General features: G+C 40.2%; 3 protein-coding genes across 3 annotated transcripts; 1 reads left to right on the top strand and 2 right to left on the bottom strand.

Annotated features, from left to right (window-relative positions):
* The first annotated feature begins 6176 nt into the window (after positions 1-6176).
* On the top strand, positions 6177-6719 carry LOC134856099 (prefoldin subunit 5-like). The gene has a single exon (XM_063872464.1). It carries the CDS (start codon positions 6177-6179, stop codon positions 6717-6719), a length of 543 nt encoding a protein of 180 aa, XP_063728534.1.
* Positions 6720-11586: 4867 nt separating this feature from the next.
* LOC134856098 (uncharacterized) lies at positions 11587-13448 on the bottom strand (the record flags this gene model as incomplete). Its single annotated transcript, XM_063872463.1, is given in 3 exon segments — positions 11587-12014; positions 12195-12218; positions 12387-13448. Coding segments are annotated over 3 exon segments (1514 nt in total), but the record flags the coding sequence as incomplete, so codon positions are not given.
* Positions 13449-13561: 113 nt separating this feature from the next.
* LOC134856097 (uncharacterized) lies at positions 13562-16062 on the bottom strand. Its single transcript, XM_063872462.1, has 3 exons — positions 15116-16062; positions 13754-14962; positions 13562-13586 (listed from the first exon to the last, which is right to left on the bottom strand). Exons 1-3 carry the CDS (start codon positions 16060-16062, stop codon positions 13562-13564), a joined length of 2181 nt encoding a protein of 726 aa, XP_063728532.1.
* Positions 16063-19439: the final 3377 nt, after the last annotated feature.

The raw sequence follows: 19439 nt of genomic DNA, 5'->3' as shown, positions 1-19439 counted from the left end.
CCTGACGGCGAGTGGACCAGAGATCATGAGATCATCGCATGGAACAAAAGCTTCGAGTTGGTGAAAATGGAGCTAGAGGCAATACTGGAGAAGGAAATCTTGCCAGCAACCATTCCCGAGTTCCCAACGGTCCGGAGAATGACCCTGGGAATGAACAGTTCTCTGGTGGTCCCATCCCTGTTCGCGAGAGCAGCGGCGGAGAGGCAGCAAAGGGAATTCACTGATGACTGGGATCCCCTATTCATCGGCTATACCGCAGTGGTTTATTTCCACATCTGTGATATAAAAATAAACTCATGGACGACTCAAGCGAAGAAGATGAGAGGCTCAATGCCTCCAAAATTCGAGGTGCGAGAGATCCTGAGAACGCTTGATCGGGCGGGTTTGGAGAACATGTTACCGGTGTGGGACGATGGCAGGATGATTGTAGAAGAAGGACACATTGCGCTAAAAGACGAAATGAAGTTTGTCACAAAAAAATACCGGGCGCCTTATGGACTGGAACAGGTGGAGGTGAGACAGGAAGGGGAGGAGCTGGATGCAGCAGGCCCGTTGTATGTGGCCCTGACGGAATACAAGAAATCAGATTCAACGACACCATCACCCCTGTCAGTGGGCACCCCTGGAGACAAAAGAGGCGGCCCCGTAGAAGATCGGTTCAGGAAGATACTTGAGAGAAGTAGAGTCGAGTCGGGAGACGAAAGCATGGATGAGACTCTCAGTGAGGCAGGAGAGGAGATGGAAGTGGGGACACGCCTGAACCAAAACCAGCAGAGGAGGATTTCACCACTCAAAAACTGTTGAAAGATCTGAGCGGAGAGGACTGGGGAGACACTGCCACGCCACCTCTGACTTCATCTCCCCGCAAGAATCTAGAGTTGCCACTGACGAGCGAGACTTCCAATATGGGAATATTACTCTTGAGTGCAGAGGAAAGCGAAAAGAAAACCTTCGAGGGAAACAAGACCATGTTCCTAGGGACTCTAGATGAGAACGCTTGGCGAGAATTCTTGATAGTGTTTAATCGAGAGGTGAATAGCGAGATCACACTAGACAATTTCCAAGAAGAATTGTGGCACACGGTGGTGAAGTTCGGGGAACCTGTCCTGATGGGAACAGGTCTGGATAAAAAAGCAAGAGGAGAGCTGCTGAGCAAGATGGTCGAAATGAGAAAGGCGCCACTGAAGACGAGTGTAAAGACAGCTCTACTCTGGAACAAAAAACTGTCAATAAAATAATTGAAGGTGTAAGGGGGGATAAGGTTAAGACTAGTAAAATAATTAAAAGTACTAATATCCTTAAGGCTCGAGCAGGGGGGGGCAAGAGTTGGAAGGGTTGGATGGAGACAAAGAGGTCGAATCAGTGATGATAACGGCAACGCCCCCAAGTAAAAACGTGAATTCTCGCAAGAGAAAGAGAGAGGTAGAAGGGTCGGGTAGTCCTTCGGCGGACGCAGTCTCAGAGAAAAACCTGAGAGAGACGGCCCCCATGGTTCTGGTACGGTGGAAGACAGCAGCCTACAAGAGTAGCTACGAACCAAGGAAATTGCTCGAGGTAGAAAGAGAGATGGAGGTTTCCACCAACTCGACAACGGAAGAAGACGTCAAGCCCCAGAGGACGAAGATGAAACGAGTTTCGACGAGCGGGCAGACATGGGAAGAAGACGTTGGCAAAGAATGGGTCTCAAATGAACACCAGGCCACTGGGAAGCAAGTAACTAGTGATCCTCTTGAGAAGAATAAAATGAGGAACACCTCCCGGCCGTGGTGCGTGGCCCTGAAAACATTGAAGGAACTGGAAGACTGCCTGAAGAAACTCGACAGTGGAGTGTCACGCATGCGACGCAACTGGGCTACCCAGCAGAAGGCTGAGGTTAACAAGTTAGAATTGGGGAGCCAACTGAAGATAACTTGGTAGAACTTGTTAAGGGATCATTTTGAAGAAGCGATGAGGACATCCTCATCGGCGTCGCCGTTGATGGCGAATCCCTTCGTTAGAACAGCGGGACAATTGATGTTCGCGTGGAGCCTGGTGGGAGTAGAATTAGAAACGCTGACCTCACATGACACGTTGAAACTGGGTGGAAAAAGTCTAGAAATATATCAGACATTGATGCAACATATTGCTAGGGATAACTCAGGCTTGAGCCTGGCAAGGAGGAAAGACGCTATTTGTTTCTTGCGGTGGACAATGTCGATGATGACTGACAGCACCATCCTAGCATGTCAACAAAGAGCAATCGGGAGTAAGGCAGTGGAAAGGAGAATCTCAGCAGTCATCTTGGATGGTTCCAGGCAGTCTCTAGAGAGCCACAGAAAGTTAGACGAGACTCGGAGATTCTACAAGAAGAAATTTGAGGAGGGACACGACGTACACAGTAACTTGGCCTCATCAGGAGAGTACTTGAAACCCAATAAGAAGGGAGAATATCAGTACGTGTCTGGAGTGATGGGGATGGCGTACAACCCTTTCCTGGACTCGGAAGCCGGAGGCGCTCACAGGAACTACGAGGTAGTGGAGCTACTAAAGTTTTGGACAGAGAAGACAGTGGAAATAGACACAGTAGAGAGAGAGAGAGACCGAGCTTGGGCTTGATTCTCGAGAAAACACCACAGGTGATAAGCGTGCCGCGCTCAAGTAAAAGAGTCGAGCTGAGGATGGGTAACGGGAATGGCATGTTAGTCACGAATCTGGGAGTGGTGCGGAAATTGTTAAGGCCCTCCTGGTGTCCACATCCCCACGCGAGCTTGATCGAGGAAGTCACGGAACGAGTGAGGTTAGCACCAGCGGAGGACGAAGATCTGGCAACATTGAGTATAGTGCACAAGCTGATCTTGCCTCAGGTGAAGGAAACAGGCGAAGCGACGAGTAAACTAGGGTCGGCGAAGAAGATGGAGCCGGGTACTTGTCTTGACTCGACGTGTGGGAGTGGAAAGCACACCTGTGATGGACGGTCATGCGTTAGGATACATTCCTTCCAAAAAGAAGATCTAGTCATTTGGTTTGAAGATATCACAGAAAGGGAGAAGAGTAAAGTACAGATAGTGGCTGAGTGTTACGCGAGTACCACTGTGAATATAGCAACAGCTCTGGAGTTCTTCTCAAGGATGTGCAGTCTGCAGTCACTGGAGAGGCTAGAGTCTGAACACCATTTGGTGACCACGTGGAGCGTGGAGTAATGGCCTGGGGTGTTGCAGGTAACCCAGAAACACATCAAAAGCTGGAAGGTCGGACTTGAGGCGGAAATGGGATTTGCTATGAGCGAAGCCTATGGTTTGCCTCTAAATGCGAAGTCACTAGTGGGGTCAGTGATGGCCAACCTATGCGGCAGCCACTATCCATTGCACATGGCGATGGTGGAGGTATCCAGCCAAATCTATTGATAGACAAGGCCTTCTCAGTGCTCAAGTGCGTAATGTTGGCTCGGATGTCGCATCACTCACACAGGTTGTTAAGAAAAATCCGAGGAACAGTGCCGAAAGAGCAGAGAGATGACTTGAGTGAAATCTGGGGGGAAGAACTTTTGGGTTTGGAGAGTGAATACACAAGTGACTACGAGAGACAAAACATGATCGGGAAACCGATGGGTGGTGCTCCAAACATGGAGGAGAACGATATGATACACGAGAAGACGATGGAACTTGAAGCTCTCCTAGAAGCCTCGGGAGAGCGCAACCTTAGGAGTATTGATCTCACACATAGGGAATGTCCATGCCACTGTCTGGCACAAACAGTGTGGTATCCGGATCACGCAAACCTCTGCCTGGTCAGGGATGTGGAAGAAATTCGGTCGATAGGATTGCCCGATCATCAGCAGAGGGTGACCATCTTGGTGGTGAGCACGATGCTGGCTCTACGATGGATTGAGGAAAATGTAAGGAAAAATCGGGAGTCGAAGACGCCAACGGCGGAGTCGATATACGCGATAGATTACAGCAGGAGACTTGAGTTGTTTGAGACTGCATGCAAAGTATTCGCCATACCAATGGAGGTCAGACACGTATGGAGCCGCATATGTTTCTTTCCTTGGTTTCGAGCGACGTTGACATCCTGGTTGTACATGATAACGAAGGATCACATGAAGAAAAATCAAAAGGAATATCGACAGTTCCTGGCCGAGATAGGACCGGAAGCTTTCAAGAGACCTCTGCTGACCCATCGAAATGCGATCACAACGGGGTGGAAAAGAATTGGTAGGGTGTCAAGAAACAATACCAAGGCGAGAGAATCGATACTGGAGGAAGACTTGGCGAAGAACGTGAGCCTGAGTCTGCACAATTCCTTCTGTTTGAACCGAGAGTCGAGGGTGAAGAGTTTGCCCAACCAAACAAAGAGATTGCAGGAGCAAAGGGAATGGATGCGGTCCTATGAACAGCTGAAAGCCTGGGAAGAGATCGTGATTAGCTCGGATGATGAAGAGGCACTGTTGAAGCAGATTACGGTGTCAAATACGTCTGGGCCGGGTACCTCTAAGGCGAAGAACGCGAGATGAGCAGGTGGCTCAATGGGAAATTCTGGAGTCTTGATTCTTGAGAGGGAAGGAAAGAGGCTCGAGGGTGAACTTGGATGAAATATTAATAATGGATAAATCAAAATGCTGCATGACAATTTCCTGATTGAATAGGACAAAAGAAATTTTAAATTACTAGCTTAAAAAGCGAAAATTCAATGGTGCAGGTGTGTGAAATGGATCAAAGTTCCACTGTCCAAAAAAGGAACTTAACGGATTGTTCCGATCCTGTTTTTAATGGCGTTCGTGTATTTTGGGTATTTTGAGACCTAAGTATGGGGACGTTCTTATTTTCTAGAGTGGGGGGTATTTTGGTAGTGGCCTTTAAGCTGTAACGGGTTCTAGTCTCATGTCGCAAGTGAACCGAATTGGCTCCGACCGTTTTGAGGTAGAAGAACACAAGAGATAGTGTCCCTGACTCTTGAGCCAATGGTTATAGGGCCTATTTTTCTTAAGCCTCATATGTGACCGAAGTAGGCGACTGTTACAAATTCCAATCGCTTTCCAATGTTTGTCCAGTTTCCACTTGAATTCGTCGATGGTCTTGCTTTGCACTGTTTCCTGTGGCAGATTGTTCCAGTCGGGAGGTGCTCTTATCGTGAAGAAATTTTTTCGCTTTTCTAGATTTGCTTTGCGTACTACTTCTTTACATGCGTTACCTCTAGAATACCTATCATTCCGCTCGAATAGTCCCGAATTGAACTCGAATAGTCCCGAATTGAACAGTTAATTGAACGCTTAAAATACACTAAAAGCTTGCTTAATGGTAATGGTTGTCTTTTTTGGCTATTCTTCAGGTTGAATTTTCCAAAATATGTTGACTTGTTTTAACAATTATTTTTTTCGTTCTTTTGGTTTTCGGATCAATTGGCGTCTAATCATGTATTGATGGCTTAGTGGACGCTCGGTAAATACTAATCTTGCTTGATGCTAGTGGTTGTGTTCCTCGTCTGTTTTTTTTTAGATTAAGTTTTTTCTTTTTTCCAAAAAAATTATCGATTTATTTTATGACAACTACTTCCTTTGGTGTTTTTGTTTGCGGATCAATTGGCGTCTAACCATGCGTTGTGGCTTTTTGGACGCTAGGGAAATAACTAAAAGAGTGCTTAGTGGCTGTGTTTGTTGTCTGTTTTTCTTAGATTGATTATTCCGTATTTCCAAAATAATTGTTGATATTTTATGTCAATTTCCTTTGCCATTTTTGTTTTCAGATCGGTTGGCGTCTAACCGGAAAATACCAAAAGCGTGCTGAGTGCTAGTGGTTGTGTTTCTCTCGTCTGTTTTTCTTTGATCGAATTATTAGTAGTTTCAGTTTTTCCACTTAGTTATGTGCATTTCACAGACCATTTAGTAGCTTGCAGAAATTTTTGCTAAAAAGTAAATTTCAAACTTTTTTGCAACTATGTGCATCGTCAGGATTTTTACAATAAACTAATCTAAATGACGATTAGTAGCTTGCATTGGTACGCTAAATTAGTAGCTTGCATTGGTACGCTTTGTATCGCAAGTGATGCGAAGCTGCGCTTCGCCTCTGTGTGAGTACTTGTTTTTGTCCGTCGATTTTTTATGCACAATTCTGGTCGATTGTAAGATTAAGTTATTTCCGTTGGCTCATAGCTTTGCCCTTTTTGTTGTAGCTTTGATTGAGTTTTACTGATTCAGAGAGATGAGTTCGAAGAAGGTTTCAATTCCTAATGCCAGTGGAGACTCTGCTGCTATGAACAAAATTGATTTCGCCAGTTTGGATTTGGAACAACTGGGAGTTGTTAGACAACAAATTGTCAGAGAAGCAGAACTTATAGAACACTCTCTTTCGAGCTTGAAGTTTGCCCAGCAGAGATTTATAAACAGCCATAAAGCAGTTAGCAACGGAATGAAAGCTGAAAATGAGGGCAAACAAATTTTAGTTCCCCTGACTGACTCCCTGTACGTACCCGGTAAACTGAGAAATGCTAGCAAAGTTCTGATTGATGCAGGGACTGGTTACTATGTCGAAATGAACTCCGATAAAGCTTCCCAATTTCTACAGAAACGTATTGATTTCGTTAGTGAAGAAACAGCTAAAGCTCAGGGAATCTTGAACCAGAAGATTGATATGCAAAATGTCTGTCAAATGATGATTCAAACTAAAGTATCACAGCTTCAAGAAGTAGCAAACATGCAGCAACAGTTTTCGAAAAGCACCGTGAACTCCGTTGTATCAAAGTGATAAAAAGTGTGTAAATAAAAGCGCGAGTGTGCATACTTAAGCCCAAATTTAAATATTTCTATGCATATTTTAGATTTCGAAAGCGAGTCTGGTGGCTTAGTTAGAACAGACTGGAATAATGCTTGCCAGGAAAAATTAAAGCATGACTAATTTGTTGCCATTGCTTTATAAGTTAGTGTTCAGACCATTTGAAAAATGCAGAGGAACTTTGTTTTCGGGTGTTTTAGTTTCTTGTGTTCCGCGCCAAATCAGGAACCACCAGTAATCATCGGAATGGGCCGAGGTATATATCATATGAAAGCCCTTTCAGTCGTGATTCAAGCGGCATCAAAAAATTCTCAGTGAGAAAAACCGGTTTGAAACATTGATTTTTTGTCTAATTTCCAGCTAATAAGGTCAGCGTGGAGGCTTTCAATGGCTCAATTATTTTTTTCGAGCCGTTTTTTTTAGCAAAGTTAGTTTTTTGGTCTTATTTAGCGTGATAGCCTTGAGAGGACACCGGAAGAAACATCAATACACGTCCTGTAGTACCCGAGACACCGACATAAACATTTTGTGCCACAATCAATAAACATTCCTCATCGAATATCATTCCAGCATAGATTGTACACTTTCAGTATTTCTCTATACTTTATACCGATGGTTAATTCAAAACCCTTCGCTTGTTTTTGTATTTAGCGCCATTTTGATAATCAAAATGTTCAAAAATTCAGGAAAAAAAATAGCAAAAATTTGTGAACTTTCGTAAAAAAAAATTAACGACTTTTTTTTAGTCTTTTTCACTCAAATATGTTTTCCAATTGGCTTATTCGACTATGGCTGTCGAATATGCCTAATTTTATTTTTTCGTTCAGATCTTTTTTTGCGCCAAACGCAAAAAACGAGCCCTGTTTGAATTTTTTTTTGTATTGTTAAAACTATGGTCGGAACGTTCTCTGCTATTAGCACAGTAACCGGCTATCCTTATTTACACTGCGATCAGCAAGCAGTATGAGACTTGAACATAGGTTTTTCAGATTACAAATGTTTAAAAAATCACATCAATCAATTGGGCCTACAGTTGGAATGTTTATTGGGATATCTGATCAACATATATTTTGAGCATGTGTGCATTTTAAATTCCCGTTCTTGTTTTCTTGTTGATTGTAAACAAACTCTGAGTTTTAAAATTTTTCTTTCCCTTTTGTATTTTTTTGCTTGAAACATTGATTAAGTGTCAATGACCTTTCGTGGTTTGAGTTTTGATTATTTTTTGCTTAATTACCCTTACAATAAACAAGGCTATTGCAATCGGGTACGACTTTTTTTCTCGTAAATATTTTGTTCGCAGAATAGTTAAATGGTAAATTAATGAACTTGGCATCAACAGCAAGAACTTCGACTTGTTTGTAAAGCGCTCGGAATATAATATTTGTCAATGATTTTCTTAATTTGAACTGTTTGGTATCAATTTGTTGTGCTTGCTCATCAGTTTCAGAGCTGCTACCAATACCAGCTGCCTCGATACTTTAATCTTCTAACACATCAATATTATTCACTATGACCTTGCCGCTCAAGTGCGCGAAATGGCCAGGGTTGGAGCTTCTTGCGAAGCTATTACGAACCCATTGCCGCATCTTAGAAGAGTTTTGAAGATTTTTGAGCATGTCTGCTTTTTAATTTCACGTTCTTGTTTTCATGTTTGTTGCAAACGAACTCTTGTGTTCTGAAAACTTTTCTTCCCCTTTTTGTATTTTTTTTGCTTCAAATATTGATAAAGGTCAATGATCTTTCCTGGTTTGACTTTTGATTCCTTTTTGCTTAATTAATCTTTCGATAAACAAGGCTAGTGCAATCGGGTACGACTTTTTTTCTCGCAAATTACTTTAATCGCAGAATAGTCACATGGTAGTTAAATGGTAAATTAATGCCCTTGGCATCAGCAGCATGAACTCTGACATGTTTGTAAAGCGCTCGGGATATAATATTTGTACATAATTTTCTTAATTTCAACTGTGTGATATCAATTTGTTGAGCTTGCTAATCAGTTTCAGAGCTGCTACCAATACCAGCAGCCTCAATACTTTAATCTTCTAACACATCAATCTTATTCCTTATTGCCTTGCCGCTCAAGGCCGCGACTTGATGAACAAGTGCGCGACTTGTTTTCATGTTGGTTGTAAACAAACTCCTGAGATTTACAGATTTTTTTCCCGTTTTGTGTTTTTTGCTTGCAATTTTGATTTAGTGTCAATGATTTTTCGTGGTTTAACTTTTGATTCCTTTTTGCTTAATTACGTTTGCGGTTAGCTTTTTCTCGTAACTAAATTTGTTCACAGAATGGTCAATGTTAATTGTAATGTCCTTGACATAAAGCGCATGAACTTTGAATTGTTTGTAAAGCACTCCGATACCATTTTTGTAAAGGATTCTCTAAATTTGAACTGTTTAATATCAATTTGTTGAGCTAGCTCATCAATTTCAGAGCTGCTACCAACACCCGTAGCCTTATTAGTTCAATAGGCTAAGAAATCAATATTTTTCATTCAGATTTTGCCGCTCAGATGGACGACAGTAAATTTGGTCTCGGTTCTTAATCTTGATCTAAATAATATTCAATTGGGGTTTCACTTGATATATGTTCAAGAAATCCAAATGCGGAAATATTTCAACATATCGTTTTTTGCATGTTTTAAGGAAAGTTTTTTTGCACGTTTAAGCTACATCGTTTTTTGTGTATGCTTTGGAAATTTCACTTGGCACATTGTTAAGCCAATGCTATAACTCTACAACTTTCCGATATTCGCAATGTAAAACTTTCAAAATTTTGTTTCACAAATGACTAAATTTATCTTGGAATTGTCAACCCTATAGTGGGGTGCTGTCAGGGTAAACGCAGGATTTGCAAATCTGGCGTCCAAGTATGACTGCTCAAATCTCTTTGCTTTTCGAGATAATGTGTTTCTTACGATTTCATTTTTTTCAGAAGCTTTGGATAAAAAGTAACTTGAAGTTCTCAACCCTATAGTAGGGTGCTGTCAGGGTACACTCAGAGGTTTCAAATATGGCGCCCAAGTATGGCTGCTCACATTCTTTTGGTCTTCGAGATTTGACGTTTTTTATGAATTTTTCAATGGTTTTTTTTTAAAACATAAGTTTAAAAAGTAACTGAACGTTAAATTCTCAACCCTATAGTGGGATTCTGTCATAGTACACTCAAAAATTGCAAATCTGGGGTTCAAATTTGACTGCTCAAATTCTTTTGGTTTTCTAGACATGCATTTTTGTTCGAAAACATAGATATAAAAACAACTAACCGAACTTGAAATTCTCCACCCTATAGTGAAATGCTGTCAGGGTACACGGTACCCTAAGGCGGATACTTGTCAAGTACACTTCGGAGTTGCAAATCTGGCCGCTAAGCATGACTGCTCAAATTGTTTTGTTTCCTGAGATGTAGCAATTTTTAAGGTTTTCTTATTTTTATTTTCTAAAAGTACTTGAATTAAAAAAAAACTAGCCGATCTTGAAGTTCTCAACCCTAATGGTGGGGTTCTGCCAGGTGATAATCAGGGAGCTCTGTCAGGGTAAAAATGTGGCCTCTATTTTTCACTGCTCATTGCTTTACCCAGATATGGCCTTGCTCATGATTTTTTCAGTACTTTTCAAAAAAAATTTTAAAACAATTTTTAAGATTTAAAAACAACTAATATAAATTGAAGTTCTCAACCCTATGGTGGGATGCTGTCAGGGAACAATATAGGGTAGCAAATCTGCCCTCTAGTTTTATCTGCTCTAGTTATTTTGATTTTGGAGATAAAGTGATTTTAATGAAAACGAAACCCATGATAGATGAGCCCAGTTTATCTTAATGGTTGTATTCCATGGTTTTGGTACATGTTTACATGTTTTCGGAAGCTCTTTTTACGTTTAACGATCTATTTGAAGCTTCTTAGGTGCAAGTCCTGCTCCAGTAACTTCATATTTCTGCATATCTGGTCCACTTGGTCTGGATGTAAAGACTACGCCTGGGTGGTAGAGGTTTGAGTTCGAATCTGACAGTACCTGTTTTTTTTTCGAACAGGAAATATTCCGTTTCGAAAAATTTGTCAGCTTTATCTTTGTCTGCTTACGTTTTGTCGGCTTAGTTGCTACATCGTATAATTTTTTTCCAGTACTCAAGTTACATCGTAGTTGGTTTTAGTGTTTTTTGAGCTATTTGTAATTTTACTAGCTTTGACTTCGTATATTCTTTTTTTTCGATTAAAAATCGGAAGTGGTGTGAAGCTCAGCTTCGTCTCTGTTAAAATTATTTTGAAGTAAAGCATAAAGAAATATGAATTGAGTTTTCTAAGCTACGAAAATGCGAATGACTTGGAAAAACCTGAATGACTTTTAGTTAAGGTTCGAAAAGGATAGTAGTATAGTAAAAGTGGCTAGGAAAATGACCACTTTTAACCCCCCCCCTTTTTTTCGATGTGCCGTTGTACTTACCACTTTTAACCCCCAAAGGGGTTAAAGCCCCTACTTTTTCGGGCACGCATGTTTTAAGGGGGGTTAAAATTGGTAATTTTCCAGCCACTTTATGGAAATGGGAATGGAATTAAGTTTTGGTTGGTGCATGTTTTCCCTTTGACTTTGTCAGTTCAAACTTTACTGCGCGCGTTATATTGTGGATTATTTTGTAATCTTTATCGCCACGTGTGGAATTAAATAAAATGCTGTGATATTGGTAAGTTTATATTGTTGTTTTGAATACCCCCCTCCCCTCACAATTAGAGTTGTTGATTATTTCACTTTTCGGTCAAAAGAACAATTTTGAAAAGCTTTATTTCCTGAATGAAAAGTACTATAAAGCGAATCATTTACATTTATAATCAGAAGTTATTTAGTCAGAATCGTCTAATATAAAAGCACGTCGATTTAAGCACCGCCGCCGTTTAGGTGGTCTAATTTCTTCCCGCTCGTTTTCTTCCCGAGCTTCAATGTCCAAATAGGGGCAGTTGTACGCTGCTGGTTCTGACTCATTTTGCTCACTTAGCTGGTCGAAATCTACCAAATCCTGTTCTAGCTCTTGATCAGTGTATGTGGGTTGGTTGAACCCCATATCTGGTAGAGTAAAAATATCCACATAATACCCACCCTGCGCTTCTATAGCTTCAGCCAAATCCTCCCCACTTCCGTTATCGGTGGGAGTTGGGACCACGGCGTCGTCGTCTACGTCGTATTCGCCCCAGTCCATGGTGCGCCCAATTTCTCTTATGAACATATCCTCACGCAAACGTTTATGTCCGAAAGGACTAGTAGTTACTCTGTCTGCATGTATATAGCGCTTATTGTCAAATGCGCTCTGGGAAATTTTATTCGTTATTATGGTTTGTAAATTGTGATTGCAAGAATTTATCCTCACATTTTCTGACCGGACCAGCGAACAGTAAGTCAATGTTTGTTTAAACTTATTATGGGTTAGCTCCATTTTTGAAAGTTTAGAAATACCTTTAGCGCTTTTTTTGTCCATGTCTGAAACAAAAATACAATCAATTTACTTCAAATTTTTAACAGTTTTTTCTCTTTTCCACATAAATACCTCCATCCCCCCCCTCACTACATAATCTTATGATTTGTTTTTGTTGCCCTTTTCTAAAAGGGTAATTGCAAAATGGTAAAAGAAAAGAAAAAGAAACTTACTCGAAGAAATAATGCTGTACAGTTTGGGTTTTAGTCCGACGTACTCCTGTATGATCTCCCCAGCAAACTCGTCCTTGAATTTCAGGGTAACGCGCAAATTCTCGTTGGTGTAGAGGGGGTGGGTGACTGGTAGATTTGAAAAGTCAAAATGATTTCGCAGTTCATGGTTTTTCTCAATTTCCTTGTAGAGATCTTTGCTGCGGATTTCATACAGGAACGAATCAGTGTCCGAATATAAAAGAGTTGCGTCAAAATTTTTCTTGATTATGTTGTAATGGAACTGGAACATGTAAAATTTTGCCAAATCTAGTATCGTTGCACCAACAATTGTGGGCTTATCCCAGTTAATGTTCACAGGTTTTGAGGTTACAGATACCAAGTGTTGGTCAATAATTTTTATACTGCTAAATCTTTTTTTCCTTGATAAATTTTGCAGTTCTTCAGCATTGCGAACAATATCTACAATAAGTCGATTCCTTTTTGATTCGCAGAATTTTCCAAACGCACTATTTATTATTTGCTTGAAGAAATCTTGTTCAAACTTGGTAGTAGCTTTTTTTCGGAGCTCAGTGTTCAACTGAACATATGGTGCAATAAATTTTTCTTGTCTAAACTGCAGTACTCGATTAACTTTTTCAATTTTCAAACCAAGTTTGACATAGAGCTGAAGTGTTAGGTAGTGTACAGTATAGTTTTTCTTTGGAAAGAAGTTTTGTATGAGCTTTGGCGTAGTGCCCACTTTATCCGAAATGTTCATTTTTTTCAACATGTCCAATTGAAGCTCACTGAGCCACATTTTGGACACAACTTCTTTTGTTGGGGCGAGTGGGTAATCCGAATGTGCATCATGCAAATGATCGGGGTATAAAAGATCGACGTCCAAAATGTATCCAATTTCGGATTCTCTGCTCGTGTTGAGAATTACGGCTATAGTAACTTGGTCATTAAACTCGAATGAGTTAAGTGGAAGAGGAAATTTTTCCATAATCCCGCCGTATAAATTGTTCGCGTCTATCATGAAGAGGAAAGTGTTAGGCTGTTTAGGGTCGTAATTTTTCACAAATTTATTGTTGGCGGAAACAAGTCTTTTTTCAAACACACTTGCAATGCCCCCCCTGATCAGGTTTTCTGCCATATCCAAGTGCTCCCTATTAGTGAGCAAATGGAGGTCAGCCTTACATGTTCGCAAAAATGCATCCCCTGAGAGATTGCTAACCGTGAAATATTGAGCACAATCTAGCTTATATGTTTCATAACACACTCGTCTAAACTCTTCAAAAACGCATGCAAGAATCAAGGTATCAGTCGTTAGATACAAATCGCTGTATTCGCCCAAAGTCTGACAACCGAAACGAGTGTACACTAACCATGCATGTTGGCATTCTTTTTCACTGACACTAACAACACCTCCTTGCAGCGTGTTGGTCCACTTGTCGCGTGCAGGTAGTCCATCTTCTGTGTATCTTGCATGGCTGTCAACATACGAGTAGGGGAAGTAACCTTTTTGTCGAATCAATGCTTTATCTTCTTCCGGTCGGGTAGCAAAGTGGTTATTGAGATAGATGAACTTTTCCACGGGTAGATTTCGAGCTAGCTCATCGAGTGAGCTGTTCATAAATTTACAACTGTCCACAAAACGGATTTCTTCGTAGACATTATAGACATTTCCTTTTTCGTTAGTGTACGATCTAATCCACACTTTCATTGTTAGTGAAATAAATTTTTCGTCATTGAGAGGAATGACCGAAAAGGTGTTTCTGGTATTGGTATCTTGCAGACTCTTCAGTACATGGTGCAAATCGTAATTCTGGAGATTGTGGGCAAAGACAGGGGTGAATTGTATGGTACGTCTCAGGAAGTTGCATTTGTTGTGAGCCCATCCGAGGAATGATCCATCGAAATGATTATGGTCCAAAACTTTCGCGTTAGTTTCGGAGAATTCCTCTTCGCAAATCCAGCATTTGTCACTGTCTTCAAGAATAGTGGTGCTTCCGAGGTAGTTCGGGTATCGTCGTTTTTTATTATGAAAGTCACGCGCCAATACTTCCAGCATTCGAACGAATTTAGTCATGGCGTCCACTCCTCGATGAAGTGAAAAAAACGCAGGTTTCGGGTTTCCAGCTTCCACAACGACAAGGCAAAAACTGCTGGGCTTATGTTTTTCAATCACGGTTGTGCTCGAGCAGTTAGGATTATTTCTCACCGTCTCCACCTTCTCCAGCACAGACTCCAAATCAAAGTAAACCGCGAATGGGCTATAGCTTCGAGCACCGATGTTTTTGAAGCCTACGCTGCTCTTGTCAGCATTTGGCATGGTAACGATTGCTGGTTCGTTCCCCATGCAGATTAACTGGTGACGCTCAAGTCGTTCCTGAGATGAACACCGGTGGAAGCAATTTCGGCACAGCATGTTTCTCGATCTCAGTTTTCTTTTTTGCATTTTGCTCACTAGCTTGTTCAGGTCTTTTATCACGACGTAGTGATGCGTGCCCATATCGTTTAGAAGCAGCAAATCCACAACAAAATTAGTCTGATATTTTGACACTCTCAGGGGTAGAAGAGTCTTTTCATTGTACCTAGAGAAAAATTTTGAATGATATTTTTATACTAATTTTTAATGTCATCATAATAATAATTCTTCAACGAATGTGCAGCCAACCATTTGTTCTGATGTGCTTAGATACAGCTTCACACCAAAAAAAAAAAAATTGATTAAAACTTCAACTAACCTGAAGACATTCACTTGCACTTCATTCAAAATTTCGAAGCGTGCAATAGCCGGTAGTCCCATTGGGTACACAAAATCACCAGTTGGCTCGTGCGCTCTTGAGTTTCTGCGATAATCATAGAAGCTCGCTTTCTCCTCCTCTTTACTCTGCATCGTACGAAGAGTGAGCGGGATATTGTTCTGCCGATGATACTCAGCAACGAAGCAGTACTCAAAGCATCGATCGTCTTCATAATTGCGAATATTCAACAAGAAGCGTTTGAGTTTCAGTAGATCGGCTGGTAGTGGCAAGTACGATGAACCCCTGATCGGTGCAGACTTCACCATTTTTAGGACAATCTTATCAATCCTGCGGATTCTCCAGCCACTACCATGAGACGCATATTGATGGACAGTAGACAATATTTGGTCTACGCAATCATAGAATTGGTCCTGGGTCCATCCTTGAACGTCTACAGCAAGCATTTTGCAATTGGCGAAGATGGTTATTACTTCTTCTGTGCCATCTGCCTTCTCTTTTTGAAGAGTTACTTCTGCTGACAATTGAGCTTTCTGAGGCTCATACATGGTATTTTGAAGTATCAGCTCTTCGATTTCGTCTCTCTTGGTCACGAATAGCGCTAGTAGGTCCACTTCCGTTTCCATCGGCACTATATCGTATGTCCTGACTGCTCCATCAAAAGCTGTCTCAGGCTGTATAGAAGTGAGGATTTCTCGGCTCACATCCCATGCTGGCAGACCGTGTTCGTTTAGCATATGCGCAGCATATGCGCGATCATTTTGGAACACATTCATGTCGTAGAGACAAATTCTTCTTTCTTCCGTTTCATCGATTGTTTTGTGACGCTCCACGACATGTTCCCAAATGATGCGAAGTGACTTATCCTCTAGTTCACAGTGACCACAGATGTAGTCGGTTTTCACAGGATCAATCTTGTGAACAGCCATTAGATGTTTTTTGAGGCTTCGCCGGTCACTCAGTTTTTTTTGGCAGAGATTACAGGGTACGACTTTTGTAGACATTGCGAGGTGGTTGTTTTTTTTTGAGAATTTTGATATTTCCGAAAGCTAGGTTCAAATAAAGTAGATACTGGTTTACAAGTCAAAAGAGTTCGAGTGATTTTCCGTTTGTTTTACGACTGCTATTAAATCTGTTTAGATTTTCAAACTTTTTCTATCATTTGCTTAATTGCCAAACAAGGAGTGGTTTCCTAAGGTGGAGCTTAGATTAATAAAATCGAGAGGGTGCTCCCAAAATGCTCTCAGATACATCAAAGAAATTAACTTCGGCTCATTAAGTAAACCTATAAAATAGTCTCATAAATCAACCAAATTTTCTGAATTAACCACAAAGTTCCTAGACAAGTTGTGTAGCTTCAAACAATTCATCGGCACTCAATTCAAAAAGACCTCACCCGAGTAGACCTAAGCCCAGCAGAGTGAAATGAATGCATTACACCGAATGTAGTTAATCATCAATTGAGCTGTCAAAGAAGTGATAAAGCTTCATATCATTAATTTTTTAAAAATTAAATAATGGGAATTTTTCATGTCAAACTTCTGAAAATCGAAAAAACCAAACAGGTCAATTTATTGTTTTTTGATTTTTTCTTGTTTTTATTAACTTCATTCGGCGTATATGTTCACTGATTCAGGTATCTGTTGGGTCCTTTGCAGTGTTTCAGCTTTTACTTTTAGATGGTTTCCACTGCAGGGTTGAGAGGAGCATTGGCTCAGTGGATATGCAGTCCTTTCAAAAACCACCAAATATCTTTTGAAACGTGGCCGCCTAGACTCGAAAACGGCGGCTACGCCTTGTTTTCGACCCCGCTGAGTCTAAAAAAATTGGTTTCATCCATTTCTGAGCACGGCTTCATAGTGAACGACACTTAGCCAACGATGAATTTTAATGAATTTTGATTTTCTCAAAAATAACATTTCAAAAAGCGTTGTATTAAGGAACTGGGGGTTTCATCAGCCGTAATACCCTTATAGCAACAGTAAGAGATAAAGTTGCAGTTCACGAAATCAATTTTTGGAATTTTTTGGACAAAAAACAAAAACAAAATTTTGTTTACTTTTTCTGGTTTCGGTTTTGAACAGAAATAACTTGTTAGGTGCTGCATATACAGGCAAACTTTCATTAGCTAAGTTGATCACCTACTACTGGTCGAAACCAGAGGATAATTTTTGATACCACTGTTTGTTTCAAACAAAATTTTGAAACTCTTAATTTTTTTTCAAAAACAAAAAAAATTTAAAATATGTTTCTTTTTGTTTAGTTTTATTCTTTCAAAGATTTCTGAAAAAAAAAGTTAGAGAGGAAGCATTAAATTAGAAAAATCATAAACAAAACGTAAGCAAAGATTCAGCCACAATAATAAAAAAAACTTATCAAACTAAATAATAAACCCCAAACTGGTGCACTCTCGGTGGAAACAAATTTTTTTTTTGAGTTTTCAGAGATCTCTAAATTGCAGTTTGCGTTTTTTCGGCGCATAGCAAGCATTGATAGGCGGTGTCTCAGCTACTAACTTTGGTGCAGTGGGACTTTGACTGCCGGAAAAAGAAGAAGCAGAAGAAGTTTGCTGCTGCTGATGTTGAGTGATTGAAAAGATATCCGGTTTTATTGGGGTTTTGGGCGTCTGCTGGTCCTCATCTTTTTTCTCTGTTGAATCTGGTGATTCAATCGACTCAATGTTCCAGTAGTTTTCTCGCTCTGCTAAATCTCTAATGGATCCTTCCTGATTTTCGTAAAAGGGGATCGATTGGCAATCGTAGTTGAACAGTATTTTTCTCGGTGAACGATCAAGGCAAGTAGGGTCTTGAATATCTGTGCGCTTCAGCCCAGGATACGATTCAGTCACACAACAACTCTCGTAGACCTGTTTTCTGCTTTGTATGAGGATACCAATTTGATCTAGCAAATAATGGGGTAACATCATATGGTTTTTAGTGACCCATTCATCGAATTCTCTGCTTCCTGGATCAAGATCGTTCAAAGGACTTGCGTTTCGATGACGCATTTTCCGTTCCTGTTGAACCACTACGATAGAATCTCTGGTATAAGTTTGGTACAATATAGCTCTTTCAAGTGAATTAATTGAAATAATTTGCAGTGGAGTTGCCATCGTTGAAAATTTTGTTTTGTTTGATTTTGAGAGATTGAATGAAAATAGTGAGTAGATTTAGTTTGACGTACCACTTTTAGTTTTTTATTGCTGGTGGTCTAGTTTTAGCCAATTACCATAGATCGGGTTTTGTAAAATTTTAATATGTTTTCAGGGCTTTTGCAATTAAAATAGAAATGTGAACGCTTTGAAAATCTATACTTCAAAGAAACAGCATGGCGCCTTTTTATGATACCCTAAGCACAAATGACAGAAGTTTTACACTTCAAAGAGATAACAGGCATGCCGCCAGGGTAAAACCGTTGAGATTTATGAGCTAAAACGGGAATTTGCCAGACAGATTTGACATGTATAACTTAAACTCATAAATTTCCAACTGCAAACTAATTAAAAGTCCCCAATGAAGCTTAAGGAATACCGTAAAAGAAATCGCCCGAGTTAAGCTATTCACCGGCTGGGTAAATCATTCTTAAATTGTCTCTTGACTGATACGGTTGAATAAAATTACCGCTACCCAACTATGTACACGCTTGAAAGTGATACTAACTTTTTTGATGACTTTCGTGATATTTCTTCAGGAGAAAAACGTATAGTCAGAGTTGGAACAAAAACATTTGAAAAAACAGGTACCTATATTACACTAAAATTGTTTAAGAAAACTGACGAAGAAGTGTTCAAAATGTATCAAGCAGTTACTTTGACGACGAAAGAATTTGATAGCTTAGCAGATAATTATTCAAAAGTAAAAAAAATGATCAAAGCACCAACTGGTGAAAAGATTTCAACTTCCACAACAGGAAACGATAAACCTCAAAAACGACGATATAAATCAAAACGATCGGTTTACTCCGAAAAAGACTGTAATAGTGAAAACGGAGAGGATGATGAAGAAGATTATTCCAACAAAAAAAGTAGAGTGGCTTGAGTAATTGGAAAAAAAAACCCAGTTTCATTTATTAATTATCAGAATGGCTGAAGCAATGTATGAACAATCGCCGGAATACTTTAAACAATTTCGGAAAAACTTTAAATTTTTTTTTCTGAACAATGAACCCGACGTTTCTGACCTTCCTTCTAATACGAACTTTGCATTTGCAGTCCATTCAAATCAGAACGATTTTTGTTCCCAATCTCCTGCCAATGGTCAGCCACATTACCACGTTCTTATCGAAGTTACAAAAGAATGCACTGAAG

This window comes from Symsagittifera roscoffensis, unplaced genomic scaffold (assembly GCF_963678635.1).
Source record: "Symsagittifera roscoffensis unplaced genomic scaffold, txSymRosc1.1 SCAFFOLD_121, whole genome shotgun sequence".
In the NCBI taxonomy this organism is placed as follows: Eukaryota; Metazoa; Xenacoelomorpha; order Acoela; family Convolutidae; genus Symsagittifera; species Symsagittifera roscoffensis.
The sequence above is the reverse complement of the archived record's forward strand: the minus strand, read 5'-3'. Positions and strand labels throughout refer to the sequence as shown.